The sequence below is a fragment of the Bufo gargarizans genome, chromosome 2 (genome assembly GCF_014858855.1).
Source record: "Bufo gargarizans isolate SCDJY-AF-19 chromosome 2, ASM1485885v1, whole genome shotgun sequence".
Lineage (NCBI taxonomy): Eukaryota > Metazoa > Chordata > Amphibia > Anura > Bufonidae > Bufo > Bufo gargarizans.
Genome location: NC_058081.1, coordinates 474,906,547 through 474,922,833, shown reverse-complemented (window position 1 = coordinate 474,922,833; position 16,287 = coordinate 474,906,547). Strand labels below are relative to the sequence as shown.

At 39.5% G+C, this 16,287-nt stretch overlaps 1 protein-coding gene across 1 annotated transcript in view; it reads left to right on the top strand.

Annotated features, from left to right (window-relative positions):
- The window catches only part of COL7A1 (collagen type VII alpha 1 chain), a 92,384-nt gene that overhangs the window by 69,776 nt on the left and 6,321 nt on the right, over positions 1–16,287 (top strand). Inside the window, exons 56-74 of the mRNA XM_044277444.1 lie at positions 57–128; positions 2,460–2,504; positions 2,625–2,660; positions 2,779–2,820; positions 4,283–4,363; positions 4,482–4,517; positions 4,644–4,679; positions 5,005–5,085; positions 9,196–9,231; positions 9,320–9,391; positions 9,516–9,560; positions 9,651–9,686; positions 9,846–9,881; positions 12,682–12,786; positions 12,881–12,916; positions 13,013–13,048; positions 13,444–13,491; positions 13,585–13,620; positions 14,685–14,810. Of these exons, the coding sequence (XP_044133379.1) occupies positions 57–128; positions 2,460–2,504; positions 2,625–2,660; positions 2,779–2,820; positions 4,283–4,363; positions 4,482–4,517; positions 4,644–4,679; positions 5,005–5,085; positions 9,196–9,231; positions 9,320–9,391; positions 9,516–9,560; positions 9,651–9,686; positions 9,846–9,881; positions 12,682–12,786; positions 12,881–12,916; positions 13,013–13,048; positions 13,444–13,491; positions 13,585–13,620; positions 14,685–14,810 (1,041 nt within the window). The remainder of the gene's footprint in view (positions 1–56; positions 129–2,459; positions 2,505–2,624; positions 2,661–2,778; positions 2,821–4,282; positions 4,364–4,481; positions 4,518–4,643; positions 4,680–5,004; positions 5,086–9,195; positions 9,232–9,319; positions 9,392–9,515; positions 9,561–9,650; positions 9,687–9,845; positions 9,882–12,681; positions 12,787–12,880; positions 12,917–13,012; positions 13,049–13,443; positions 13,492–13,584; positions 13,621–14,684; positions 14,811–16,287) is intronic.

Sequence of the window (16,287 nt, the reverse complement as noted above, 5' to 3'; positions counted from 1 at the left end):
CGCTTCTTCAAGACAATCCTTTGCTTTGTATGACTTTTTGTACTTTCAATTACCAGGGTCTTCCAGGAGTAAGAGGCAACCCAGGAGAGAAGGGGGATCCAGGAGAACCTGGGGAGACAGGGAGAGACGTAAGTAATGGGACCCACATGCGCTTAGTGCTCAGTTGTTTCCTTTCACTGACAGCAAACAGTGATTTTCAAAAGTGTTGGGAACTGAAACTTCTCAAAAATGGGGTTGGGTGTCCATTAAATATCATTTATTACTATGGCACCATCTGGTGTTCATTTATTTACATAGCATGGTGCCACCTGATGTTCACCTACATAATATGGTGGCACCTGGTGTTCAGGTACTTACACAGTATGGCGCCACCTGATGTTCATTTTCTTAAATAGAATGATGCCACCTAGTGTTCCTTTAATTACATAATATGGTGGCACCTGGTGTTCAGGTACTTACACAGTATGGCGCCACCTGATGTTCAGGTACTTACACAGTGTGGCGCCACCTGATGTTCATTTTCTTAAATAGAATGACGCCACCTAGTGTTCCTTTAATTACATAATATGGTGGCACCCGGTGTTCAGGTACTTACACAGTATGGCGCCACCTGATGTTCACTTACTTACATAGTATGGCGTCACCTGGTGTTCACTTACTTACATAGTATGGCGTCACCTGGTGTTCATTTAATTACATAATATAGGGCCACATGGTGTTCAGTTACTTAAAGGATAACTGTCACACTTAGACCCTAATTTCAATTTTCATATATGTAGTTACTAATAACATGATATTCCAGAATCAGTTACTATTAGACTGACTTACCCCATATTTAATAAGATTCTGCCCTTAGCAACCAGTCTGCATAAAACTGCAATTTCACTATTCAGTTAAGATGGCCGCCACTGCCCTCACCCTGAGGCTAATCCCGCCTGCCCTCACTAGCCAGTAACAATAGTCCCCCAAAAGTGTCAGTAACCACAGCCCTCCCCCTAAAGGGTTAATCTCCTGCAGCACAGAGGGGTCCTCTTACCACATGTTGCTTTCATTTATACACTGAGCAGACGGCAGATCTCCCTTCCCTTGTCTGCGCTGCTCCAACTCTGCATTCTCCAGCTCTGCTGAGTGAGGGAGCATCTGCCAAGCGCAGGGACAGGGAGAAGTGCACACAGCCCAGGCACTGTTATCAGCTGCTGGGGAGGACCTGGCTGTAATCATTTACTTACAGTCCCTGGCTGTCTGTAATGTGACCTTGCACACAGCGTGCTTCTGCGTCCTCCGTCCTTCAACAGAGAGACGGACCCTGCCTAGCAACACATAGACGGACCCTGCCTAGCAACACATAGACGGACCCTGCCTAGCAACACATAGACGGACCCTGCCTAGCAACACATAGACGGACCCTGCCTAGCAACACATAGATGGACCATGCCTAGCAACAGATAGACGGACCATGCCTAGCAACACATAGACGGACCATGCCTAGCAACACATAGACAGACCATGCCTAGCAACACATAGACGGACCATGCCTAGCAACAGATAGATGGACCCTGCCTAGCAACAGATAGACGGACCATGCCTAGCAACAGATAGACGGACCATGCCTAGCAACACATAGACGGACCCTGCCTAGCAACACATAGACGGACCATGCCTAGCAACACATAGACGAACCATGCCTAGCAACACATAGACGGACCATGCCTAGCAACACATAGACGGACCATGCCTAGCAACCCTATTTTAAGCACAGGTAAAAGTAGGCAGTACAGGGAACAAAACTGTGGAATTAAGGGGTAATTGAATACACAGTGAAAAGTTGAAATAGGGCCACCAAGGAGATATTAATCACCACAATCCAATACTCCAAAAAATATATATATGACAGTTATACTTTAAATAGTATGGAGGCATCTGGTGTTCATATACTTACATATTATGGCGCCACTTGGTGTTCATAATGTATAGTGCAGGTCCTCCTAATGACCTGAGTGCTGGCGGACATGCATCCTCAGTCACTCTCCCCACTGCAAGGTCTCTGTATAGTGATATTCTGTCCACTGCATGGCAGCCAATAGAAATAGTTCTCTTCCTGGCTCGTCAGGAGTCTTGGTAGTAACATGGCAGTGCAGCTGAAAAGACTCCTTCTACAGTAAGAAGGGACTATATTGTCAGCTGCCAGAGGAGGAAGGAGACTAATTCTGGTCAGAGGCAAAAAGTATAAGGTTTTTTTTTTTATGTTATAAACACTGAAAATGTATCATTTTAGGACATTGTTCTGAAAATAATTTATGGGATAACCTCTGCAGGATTAAAGGGGTTTCTCTTCTTAGACATTCAAGACAGATCGAGGTGGAGAGTGAATGCAGATGTGGCAGTGTTTGTTCGCAGATCATGTCCTTTGAAATATGTAAACTGTAGTCATTGTATGAAAATCAGTTTTATTTTTCTAGGGGAGCCCCGGCGCTGGTGGCAGTAAAGGCGAACGCGGTGACTCCGTAAGTAAGACGCTCCATACTGATCCCATAGACTGAGGAGCAACTGCATTATATATCATTTCAGTCCATGCTCAGTCATACAGTGTCCAGATTTATTAATTGATTATTTTATTATTGTAGGGGCCCCAAGGACTTCAAGGACCCCCAGGAAAACCAGTAAGATAAAAAAAATAAAAAATGTATTAACTTATTTACTCCCATAATGAAACATGTGAAGTCAATGGCGGTCACTGGTTTAAATTGAAATGTAATTGATTTTTTTTTTTTTTTTTAGGGTACCATTGAGTCTATGGTTCCGGGACTGAAAGGTGACAAGGTGAGTGTGAATGGTGGTGTGTTACACGTGGTGTCGGTAAAATTGACTGCTTTATAGCCATTTCCCTACTTTTCAACAATAGAAACTTTCTAAAGTTTCTGCAGTGCGACAAGCGTGCACATTAACACCGCCGTTCCTGATGTCACATTAAACAGAATGGGCCCTTTAAATAGTTCATAATAACACTGTAGTAGAAGGATCCATTGCACCTAGGGGGCCGGAAAGTAACGTGGTAAATAAGCAAGGACAGAGCTAGACAACAGGGAGCCTATGCAAGAATATTATTGGCTCCTTTGCAACTGTCCCTAACATTTTGCAAACTTACAATTGTTAGCAAGAAGTGAGTAAAATTAATAAATTATCTATTATCATGGAGACACATAGGTTTGCATATGAGCTGAATACACAATACACAAGAGATGCTTTAAAAACTATTTGCAAAGTTTTATTTTTATTATAGATGCCAGCAATAAAAAACATTGGTTGCATTGACAGACATAGCTTTTAAAGGGGTTATCTCATGAATGATGAAAGAAATAAAAATCTAATGTGATATAGGACATAAGTCTTTTTATAGCAAAGCTAGAACCAGCCCTGTACCTCACATGGATCAAGAAATCTCAATTTTTATTGCTGCAATTGATCTGCTAGATTTATTTCAACCTGGCAGCTCAGGGGGCGTTTCCTTTCTGCTGGAGCTCTCTCCCGATCGCAGCTCAGGGAGGGTGTGTCCTTTCTGCTCCAGCTTTCTCCCTGTCACAGCTCAAGGGCGTGTCCTTTCTCGGGGGGGGGGGGGGGTGTTCTTTCTGCTGCAGCTCTCTCGCTGTAAGGGCTCATTCAAATGACTGTATGAACGGATCCGCACCCATTCCGCAATTTTTGCGGAAGATCTGCGGATCTATTAATTTTTTATGGGCCCTCAAAAGATGCGGAAGGCACACCGTGTGCTGTCCGCATCCGTTATTCCCTACTGTGGCTCCGCAGAAAAGATAGAACATGTCCTATTCTTGTGGACAAAAAAAATTTGATTTTCTATTATGGTTGCGGCCATGTGCGGTCCGCAAATTGCCGGTATCCGTGTTTTGCAGATCCGCATTTTGCAAAGCATTACGGCCGTCTGTCACAGATTCTAACAGCAGATCAGGCTGGTGGCAGTACTTCAAGCATGGAGCTGAGCATGTGCGACCACCTCAGATGTTACTGAGGTGGACAGAGAGACAAGGAAAAGAGCAGGTGGCGATATACAGATAGATTTTATTAAATAACTCAGTGGCTGTCCCAAATGATTAATTGCATGCAATTACAAAAGTATTCAGATCCAGGTTCTGGTTTTAAAAATGTAGACTGCTGTTCGCAGGGCAGCCACCTTTAATAATTGTGTGGGTCCCATTGGCTGTCTCTTTTCCTAGTCTGTGGGGATCTTGCGGTGTGATCCTAATCTGTATTTAATATGTACATTTAGGGTGATGCGGGTGACCCCGGAGAACATGGGATGAAAGGCCTGAAGGGGGAAGCTGGTGTAAACGGTCTTCCTGGAGAGCGGGTGAGTCTGTTTATTATCTCATATTCTATCGTTCTATATTTATAACTCTTTTTGTTATACTGCCTTCTTATTGAAAATATTTATAATCAGAAATAACACAGTGTTTCCTTTTACAAAGGGTTTGGAAGGAACCAGAGGGCCACCTGGAAGTCGGGTGAGATTTTGTTTTAAACCTAAATCTTCCATAATCTGCATTTGCTGTGCAGTCAGCAAAATGTATTACCCCGTTATCAGCTATTTTAAAACTAGTCATTTAACTTTATTTGTCCCTATTTTGCAGGGGGATACTGGAGATCGCGGCGCTCCAGGTGACAAGGTATGCAGCCAGATTTACATTTGTGCCAATAAACACATATGGACCACAGAAGATATGTTGGTGTTCCCTTCCCATAGATTCAAGTACATGGTCAACTGGCATCGGCTATTTGGTAAAATCAAGGGATCCTGTTGATCAGGGTTTACACTGATGTCCTTCATTCCACCGGATCCTGTGCTAATAACATCCAGATTCCCAGTGGCATGAAGCGCATTAGCTGAGCCTATAAGCTGCACTGTACAGAAACCATAGTCTCTGACTGTTGTGTGCAATCCTCAAGTCCATCGCAGGCCACCCCGTATAATTTTTGTTCTGTCCATTTAAGGGTGAACGTGGACCTCCAGGAAGTGATGGAAGAAATGGATTTGATGGAAAACCGGGACAACCAGGGACACCAGGACTGAGAGTGAGCGTGAAACAATGCTTAAATGATGTTTTAATTATTTCAATATATGTGCCAACTGGGCATTAGTGATGAGCGGCAGGTCCCATATTGGAATTCGCAATATTTCGCGAATATTCGCTAGAATATTTGTTTCATATTCGCATTCAAGATTATTTTCGCTATTGCGATTAATCTAAAATGTAAAAAATCACATAATGCAAAGTTGATCCAAAAAAATATATAGCAGTAAATATAGTGCTATATATTCGTTTTAAGACTATTCGTCATATTCTAAAACAAGAATATATAGCAATATAGCGAATATTCGAGAAAATACAAACAGAGCAATTTAGCTAATATAGTGCTCTAATGTTTTTTTAATAGTGTACATTTTTTCCAAATCTGAAGTTCAGAAGAGAAAAAAAAAATAAGACTATAAAAAGAAGATGATAGCAACTTTATTAGTTAAATTGCTCTATATTTGTATTTAGCAAATATTCGCTATATTGCTATATATTCTTGTTTTAGAATATGACAAATATAAAAAAAAATGAATATATAGCGAATATATTCGTTATTTAGAATATTCGCCTTTTTTTTCAACCTGTACAGTTGTTCAGCATACTCCTCCCAGACAAGCGTCCCCGTCACCATGGGAACACCTGTGGGTTAGAATATACCATCGGATCTGAGTTTTCATGATCGCAGGGAAAACTCAGATCCGATAGAATGCCATTACGTTATTCATTTAGTCATAATAGAAGTCTTTGGGCTGCATAATGGATCCGTTCCGTTTCCGTTATGCAGGGGAGTCCTCCTTACTGCATAATGTAATGCCCGCTATGCAGGCTATAGACTTCTATTATGACTGAAAGCCTCTAAATGCATTCCGCTATGCATTCTGTCATAGAATTGCGTTATGGTTCGTGGTAACGGAATCCATAACGCAATTCACCTTTTACCAGTAAACGAAGAGTGAACAAATTTTTTAATATGAAATTCGCTCATCTCTAATAACGATCAATTTAATTCTTCTCCTTACAAATAAAAATTACTACTATAACACCACCTCCTATGTACAAGAATGTAACTACTATAATACTTCTCCTATGTACAAGAATATAACTACTATAATACTGTTCCTATGTACAAGAATATAACTACTATAATACTGCTTCTATGTACAAGAATATAACTACTATAATACTGCTCCAATGTACAAGAATATAACTACTATAATACTGCTCCTATGTATAAGAATATATCTACTATAATACTGCTCCTATGTACAAGACTATACTACTATAATACTGCTCCTATGTACAAGAATATAACTACTATAATACTGCTCCTATGTACAAGAATATAACTACTATAATACTGCTCCTATGTACAAGAATATATCTACTATAATACTGCTCCTATGTACAAGAATATAACTACTATAATACTGCTCCTATGTACAAGAATATAACTACTATAATACTGCTCCTATGTACAAGAATATAACTACTATAATACGGCCTCCTATATACAAGAATATAACTACTATAATACTGCCTCCTATGTACAAGAATATAACTACTGTAATACTGCTCCTATGTACAAGAATATAACTACTATAATACTGCTCCTATGTACAAGAATATAACTACTATAATACTGCTCCTATGTACAAGAATATAACTACTATAATACTGCCTCCTATGTACAAGAATATAACTACTATAATACTGCTCCAATGTACAAGAATATAACTACTATAATACTGCTCCTATGTATAAGAATATATCCACTATAATACTGCTCCTATGTACAAGAATATAGCTACTATAATACTGCTCCTATGTACAAGAATATAACTACTATAATACTGCTCCTATGTACAAGAATATAACTACTATAATACTGCTCCTATGTACAGGAATATAACTACTATAATACTGCCTCCTATGTACAAGAATATAACGACTATAATACTGCTCCTATGTACAAGAATATAACTACTATAATACTGCTCCTATGTACAGGAATATAACTACTATAATACTGCTCCTATGTACAAGAATATAACTACTATAATACTGCCTCCTATATACAAGAATATAACTACTATAATACTGCCTCCTATGTACAAGAATATAACTACTATAGCCCATTGGGAATCTTGCACGCCATCCCGCTTTCTGAAAATCTGGTCACCCTGGAAGACATATAGGAAGTTTCCTTGACGGAGCTGGGAAAACTCCCCAAACCCCCCCCCCTTCCTCCCCCTCTCTTTTCCTCTTATTTGTGTTATATTTGATTTTTATTGTCTGTCACATCTGATGTTTCATTTGGTACAACATGTGTTTCACTGACATGCAATTGTGGTCACGTCCATGGACGATTTGTGGTTATGCCTTACCAGTAATGCTACAATGGTATGTGATTGATTGTTATGCCTCATTCTTTGAATAAAAAGAAATTTGGTTAAGAATATAACTACTATAATACTGCTCCTATGTACAAGAATATAACTACTATAATACTGCCTCCTATGGACAAGAATATAACTACTATAATATTGCTCCTATGTACAAGAATATAACTACTATAATACTGCTCCTATGTACAAGAATATAACTACTATAATACTGCTCCTATGTACAAGAATATAACTACTATAATATTGCTCCTATGTACAAGAATATAACTACTATAATACTGCTCCTATGTACAAGAATATAACTACTATAATACTGCTCCTATGTACAAGGATATAACTACTATAATACTGCTCCTATGTACAAGAATATAACTACTATAATACTGCTCCTATGTACAAGAATATAACTACTATAATATTGCTCCTATGTACAAGAATATAACTACTATAATACTGCTCCTATGTACAAGAATATAACTACTATAATACTGCTCCTATGTACAAGGATATAACTACTATAATACTGCTCCTATGTACAAGAATATAACTACTATAATACTGCTCCTATGTACAAGAATATAACTACTATAATACTGCTCCTATGTACAAGAATATAACTACTATAATACTGCTCCTATGTACAAGAATATAACTACTATAATACTGCCTCCTATGGACAAGAATATAACTACTATAATATTGCTCCTATGTACAAGAATATAACTACTATAATACTGCTCCTATGTACAAGAATATAACTACTATAATACTGCTCCTATGTACAAGAATATAACTACTATAATATTGCTCCTATGTACAAGAATATAACTACTATAATACTGCCTCCTATGTACAAGAATATAACTACTATAATACTGCCTCCTATGTACAGGAATATAACTACTATAATACTGCTCCTATGTATAAGAATATAACTACTATAATACTGCTCCTATGTACAAGAATATAACTACTATAATACTGCTCCTATGTACAAGAATATAACTACTATAATACTGCTCCTATGTACAAGAATATAACTACTATAATACTGCCTCCTATGTACAAGAATATAACTACTATAATACTGCCCCTATGTACAAGAATATAACTACTATAATACTGCCTCCTATGTACAAGAATATAACTACTATAATACTGCCTCCTATGTACAAGAATATAACTACTATAATACTGCTCCTATGTACAAGAATATAACTACTATAATACTGCTCCTATGTACAAGAATATAACTACTATAATACTGCTCCTATGTACAAGAATATAACTACTATAATACTGCCTCCTATGTACAAGAATATAACTACTATAATACTGCTCCTATGTACAAGAATATAACTACTATAATACTGCTCCTATGTACAAGAATATAACTACTATAATACTGCTCCTATGTACAAGAATATAGCTACTATAATACTGCTCCTATGTACAAGAATATAACTACTATAATACTGCCTCCTATGTACAAGAATATAACTACTATAATACTGCTCCTATGTACAAGAATATAACTACTATAATACTGCTCCTATGTACAAGAATATAACTACTATAATACTGCTCCTATGTACAAGAATATAACTACTATAATACTGCTCCTATGTACAAGAATATAACTACTATAATACTGCCTCCTATGTACAAGAATATAACTGCTATAATACATTTTTATAACATAGGGTGATGCCGGGAAACAGGGAGATCCAGGTCGAGATGTGAGTATTTGCAAGTCTCTGTCATGTGATACCTGTTTCCTTTTTTCCCTTTTCCTTTTGTTTTATTCCTATGAGTTATCTGTTACAGGGTCTTCCAGGACTAAGAGGAGAGCAAGGACCCCCTGGACTAATCGGACCAGCTGGACCACCAGGAGTACCGGTAAGTTGTCATTGGTGGGAAAGTCTGGTTGCCCATAGCAACCAATCAGAGCTCAGCTTTCATTTTAAATCTTCAAGGCTTATAATTATGATTTGTTTTCTTTCTTTTATTTTTCATGAAAAAGGGAAAACCCGGAGATGATGGGAAGCCTGGTCTGAATGGTAAAAATGTGAGTAACCCTTTATTTTAAGGCTTTTCGGCAGTCTTACTTTCCGCCTTTTGTGTATGTTATTGGTTATAATCTCTTCTTGACTTTTAGGGGGAGGATGGTGCTCCTGGAGAAGATGGCAGGAAGGTGAGACAGTCTTGTAATGCACTTTGCTCAGGTTTATGGATTTTTCCATAAAATATTGGATTAAATTGTGGAGGAGATCAGCTACTACTCCCACCAGCAGATGTCTTCAGACATGCATACTACTGAAGATGAGACACTTTTTTTTCCCCCATCCTTTAGGGTGATAAAGGTGAAGCTGGTCCTCCAGGGAGAGACGTAAGTTTTGCTGAATATGTCGACTAGTTAAGACCTGGATGGACACATTAATATGCAGTACTCTTCTAAATGTATGGGGTGTGCTGGAAAAATCTTAAAAAACACATCAACTCAAAAATATTCTGCATTTGTAGTTTGTAGATTTTCTGTATGTCCCTCCCATGAGAATCTTTATCCAGCTGTTCCTAGGAGGAGCTTTATTGAAGTGAGCATTTAGTTATTTTATTTTAGTATTTGGGACTGTCAACAGGTAGAGCTTAAAAAGCCTCTGTCAGCATAATCAACTCTATTAAACCAGGCATACTGGTAGGGCTGATCATGCTGATTAAAATGATACCTATCTTTTGTCTGAACGATGAACAGCTGCACAGCGGTCTGTGTTTTTATGCATATGCAAATGAGCAAGATTGAGCACCAGGGGGCGGGACTGAATCCTTAAAGCACTGCTTTTGTAACACTGTGCTCTGCACACTCCCCCTGCTCCACTTGATTGATAGGGCTAGATATCAGCATGTTGAGGGCAGAGTTATGTCCTAGCATGTACATATCATATACATTACTTACTATAACCATGCCATGTTCAGAATAGAGATTTTCTACACTTAGAAAGCTAATACATATTACTGGTTTATTCGCAGACATAATATATGATTATAAAGAAACTAGTAATATTTATTAGCTTTCAAAGTATAGAAAACCACTATTTTCAATATGATAAGGATATAGCCTGGAGGTAAGTGGTCAGCTATGCATGTAGATGTCCCTGAGTCAAATCCCAGAAGTGAATTCTAGATTTTTTTTCTTCAGTCATCTTTTTATCTCCCTCATTTAATCCACAATAATAGGATATAGTCTTATCATATTTAGAATAGAGGGTTTCTATTCTTAGAAAGCTAATACATATAACTGGTGTCTTTATAATCATATATTGTGCCTGTTAATAAACAGTAATATGTATTAGAATAAAAAGGTAGCAGGCACACTCATGAATGGGATAAATATAATGGTCTTTATTTAGTTAAAATACTAGGTATATTAAAGTTGGGTAAATGTGTTAGAAAAAGAGGTGGGTGTGGTGGTCTGGACACTTGGTACGGGTGCCAGATGGGGGGGTGGCTGATATTAGGTGATCTTGGGATAATTCGTGGGGAACAAGAGGTAGAGCCTTTTGTGGCTGGCTCAAATAGGTGGGATAACTTTCCCAGTATTTGTGAAAAATATAGTGGTGTGAGATAAAAAAAATATAAAATAAAATAAAAATGGAAAAATGGGATAAAATGGAAAAATGTGTAGTCTTATATAGTATAGTTCGTCATCAGGTGGTCCCAAGGTAGCGCTAAAAATAAAAATTTAAAATGGTGGAGAGGTACTATACATTAGGTATGTAACATATTGTCCCATAAGTAGCGCTTAAAACAAAATTGCAGTAGATATAATGTGAGGTCTTGTATTTCTGGAAAGATATATGGTTCCTGTGGGGGAATTGGTGCTCTGGACCTCGTGGTCTCACGGGGGAAGCCGACAGCCGAGGAAGCTAACTGCAAGCAACAACTGGCCGGAGCACTGAAGGAAGACATCTCCACGTGGCGGGTAAGTGATCTCTGTACCCAAGACAGTGCGGGACGCCGCACCGAGGTCCAGAGCACCAATTCCCCCACAGGAACCATATATCTTTCCAGAAATACAAGACCTCACATTATATCTACTGCAATTTTGTTTTAAGCGCTACTTATGGGACAATATGTTACATACCTAATGTATAGTACCTCTCCACCATTTTAAACTTTTATTTTTAGCGCTACCTTGGGACCACCTGATGACGAACTATACTATATAAGACTACACATTTTTCCATTTTATCCCATTTTTCCATTTTTATTTTATTTTATATTTTTTTATCTCACACCACTATATTTTTCACAAATACTGGGAAAGTTATCCCACCTATTTGAGCCAGCCACAAAAGGCTCTACCTCTTGTTCCCCACGAATTATCCCAAGATCACCTAATATCAGCCACCCCCCATCTGGCACACGTACCAAGTGTCCAGACCACCACACCCACCTCTTTTTCTAACACATTTACCCAACTTTAATATACCTAGTATTTTAACTAAATAAAGACCATTATATTTATCCCATTTATGAGTGTGCCTGCTACCTTTTTATTCTAAATCTTCTCTTTTTGACTGGGTGAGTTAAAACCAGCAGTTCAGCACCTCAGCCATTCTACTGAACAGTCGAGCCGCCTTAATCCCACCTATCACAGTAATATGTATTAGCTTTCTAAACATAGAAAACAACAATTCTCTGTCCTCGCTATGCTGATGTCTAGCCCTGTCAATCAATTATAAGGGGGAGTATGCAGAGCACAGGGGGTGTTACAAAACCAGTGCTCCAAGGATTCAGACCCACCCTCTGGTGTTCCAAATAGCTCATTTGCATATAAATTAAATGCAGATATCTCTGCAGCTGTTTAACAAACAGGCAAAATAAATGTATTGTTTTAATCAGTATGAACAGTCCATTGTTTGGCCCATGATGATTGCATGATCTCTGGAAGTCCCTCCGCTGGGACCCCTACCGATCATGAGAACACAAGTTCCATGTCCCCTGTTGGAATGAAGCAGTGGTCACACATGTGCACTACCACCCCATTTAAAGTCAACGAGACTCATCAAGATAGTAGAGCGCTGTACTCACCAGTCTCATAGACATTGGATGCTAACAGGCATCATGGTCAGTTCTTGGTGGCCATCTCTGTTTTCTTATGCTGAGCTGAAATTAAATTTCTTTTACAGGGTCGTGATGGTACCAAAGGAGTTCAAGGAGAAGTAGGCCCACCAGGTCTAGCAGGGGTACCAGGGGTTCCAGGGCCACCAGGAATAGTTGGTGCTCCAGGACAGGTGCGTGCCTAATTGGTTCTATACCATTTGGCAGCCTAGCATACTAAGTGACCAGTAGACATTATATTTACCATCCCTGCTTTTGTCCTATTAGGGAATCCCTGGAGTTGCTGGCCCAGCTGGATCAAAGGTATGCTTACCGCACATTAGTGATCTGTACATTTATACCGTATGTACTTGTCCTTACATTGGTTTTCATGATTTTTTTTCTTGAATTACTTTTTAGGGTGACCGAGGTGAAGCAGGACCTAAAGGTGAACAGGTATGCCCCCAATATATCAGAATAACAGCCTTCCTTATTTTTTATTTGTATTTAGTTTGCATGACATTATAGTGAGAACAGTGGTAGCTGTTTCAACCAAGCCCATATAGTGGCATTGGAGTCCACCCGGGGAAGCTCATTGCCTATGGCTCTCATTGATTTGCGATCTGTATAAATCCATATGCAGATAGCTCCCCCTAGTGGTGGTTTAATGTAGCCAGAATTAAAATTTAATTTATTACATCAGTAATAAGTACAAAGAGTTTCTATTTTATTATTTTTTCCCATGAATATATGAGTGTATCTGCTTGCTTTTCCTTTTATGCAAATTGCTACTTTTTTACATTGTCTTTTTATTTGCCTATTTTTTTTTTTTTTTTATAAAAAAAAACTAGGGACGGCCTGGAGAAATGGGTCTGAAAGGGGAGCCTGGAACTGCTGCAGTAAGTATTAATTCAGCATGAATGATCATCTATGGGACATACGGAGCAGTATTCCATGATCTCATCCATGTGATATTTCATTTTGCTTTTCAGAATGTAGAGAGATCTCTGAATGCTTTGGGAATCAAGGTAAATTATTTTTCTTTCCACTCCTGTATCTTCATTACTTTGCATTGCTCCATATTTTTTATTATTACAGTATATTTTCCTACAAATACCACCAACCAGTCAGGACTCATTTTTAGACATAACACTGCCATATAATGCTTAAGTAATGCTTCAACAGAATATCCACATAATTCTGCTATATAATGCCAAAATAACGCGTCCATATCAAGCCAAAATGTAAACCTCCCATACAATATGCTGTATCCAAAAAAAAATGCTAAACAATGAATAAATAATATGTCCATACAGTATCCAGACAATTCTGGTATGTAATGCCTATAATTAGATCAGAGGTGGACTGACACTTTAGGTATTATTTAGTTAAAGGCTGTGTGCACCTTCGGGGGCATTTTTTATGATTGCATTTTACTCATTATGGGCTAAAAAATCATTTTTCCAATTGGTCTTTATTAAATTTTTTTAGCCATTTTGTTATATACAAGGGTTAAAATCAGCCTGTTTGCAAGCTGTCACAGTCTGTTTCCTTAGAATCCCATCATCTGACAGCTCATGTGTAGCTTTTATCTTTGATCTCACAAATTCATAAACATTTATTTAAGCCATATTCATATCAGCTTAATAAGAATTGAGCAATGATCAGTGTTTGTGAGGTCAGAAGATCAGAGATAAGAGCTACACGTGAGCCGTCAGATGATGGGATTCAAAGAAAACAGACTGTGAGAGCTTGCAAACAGACTTATTTTTAATCCTTGTATCTCAGAAACGGTTGAACATTTTAATAGAGACCAATTGAAAAAAAATATTTTTAGCTCAAAATAAGTCAAATGCAATCATAAAAATATTGCAGGATCTGTGATAGTGAGAAGGGATCCATGACCATTATTGTCTGGGCCCTAGACCACCTCTGCACTAGACACACTCCTTAACTACAATTCTTCAATCTGATTGATCTTTGTTAGGTTATTACAGAACTGATGCTTGTAACTGCCCACCCTGCAAGCTTCATATACGTTTGACCATATAATGCTCCTTGTCCCATCGTCATCATAGTGATTGTTTTTCAGATTTCTGCCCTGAAAGATGTCATTGATGTCTTCGATGATGGCTCCGGAATATCCGTCCTTCCTGTCTCAAAGAAGGTTAAGGGAGAACCTGGGGAACCGGGAGAGAAAGGAGCTCCAGGCAGAGATGTATGTCCACTTATGTACAGTATATCTACGAGAGAATACTATGAGACTTCACGAGTACGGAAGACAGAGACTTGTATATAAAAGGAGTCAGGCACAGGTCACACAGACAAGACCGGGCACAGGTCACACAGACAAGACCGGGCACAGGTCACAGAGACAAGACCGGGCACAGGGCACAGAGACAACAAGACCGGGCACAGGTCACAGAGACAACAAGACCAGGCACAGGTCACAGAGACAACAAGACCAGGCACAGGTCACATAGACAACAAGACCAGGCACAGGGCACACAGACAAGACCGGGCACAGGTCACACAGACAAGACCGGGCACAGGTCACACAGACAAGACGGGGCACAGGTCACAGAGACAACAAGACCAGGCACAGGTCACAGAGACAACAAGACCAGGCACAGGTCACAGAGACAACAAGACCAGGCACAGGTCACATGGACAACAAGACCAGGCACAGGTCACATAGACAACAAGACCGGGCACAGGGCACACAGACAAGACCGGGCACAGGTCACAGAGACAACAAGACTGGGCACAGGTCACATAGACAACTAGACCGGGCACAGGTCACATAGACAACAAGACCGGGCACAGGTCACATAGACAACAAGACCGGGCACAGGTCACATAGACAACTAGACTGGGCACAGGTCACATAGACAACAAGACCGGGCACAGGTCACAGAGACAACAAGACCAGGCACAGGTCACAGAGACAACAAGACCGGGCACAGGTCACAGAGACAACAAGACCAGGCACAGGTCACAGAGACAACAAGACCAGGCACAGGTCACAGAGACAACAAGACCAGGCACAGGTCACATAGACAACAAGACCGGGCACAGGGCACACAGACAAGACCAGGCACAGGTCACAGAGACAACAAGACTGGGCACAGGTCACATAGACAACTAGACCGGGCACAGGTCACATAGACAACAAGACCGGGCACAGGTCACATAGACAATAAGACCGGGCACAGGTCACATAGACAACTAGACTGGGCACAGGTCACATAGACAACAAGACCGGGCACAGGTCACATAGACAACAAGACCGGGCACAGGTCACATAGACAACAAGACCGGGCACAGGTCACATAGACAACAAGACCGGGCACAGGTCACATAGACAACAAAGAGACAGACTAGGTATGATTAATCTTTTAGAAAGCATGCCCAAATTTACTGGAAAATTATTTTGTCAAAGGTGTTGATAAATCTGAATCCAAAACAGTTAAGGAGAAGCCCACAGGACCCCCATAACATTGATAGACACAGGACCCCCATAACATTGATAGACACAGGACCCCCATAACATTGATAGACACAGGATCCCCATAACGGCCAGTTCACACAACCGATTTTGAAATACACCCTGAAAAAGATCAGAGAGGAATACACGTGTCTTTTTTCGGAGCACGAAAAAAGTTTTCCCCTCAATACAAAGCAGAATTTTCAGC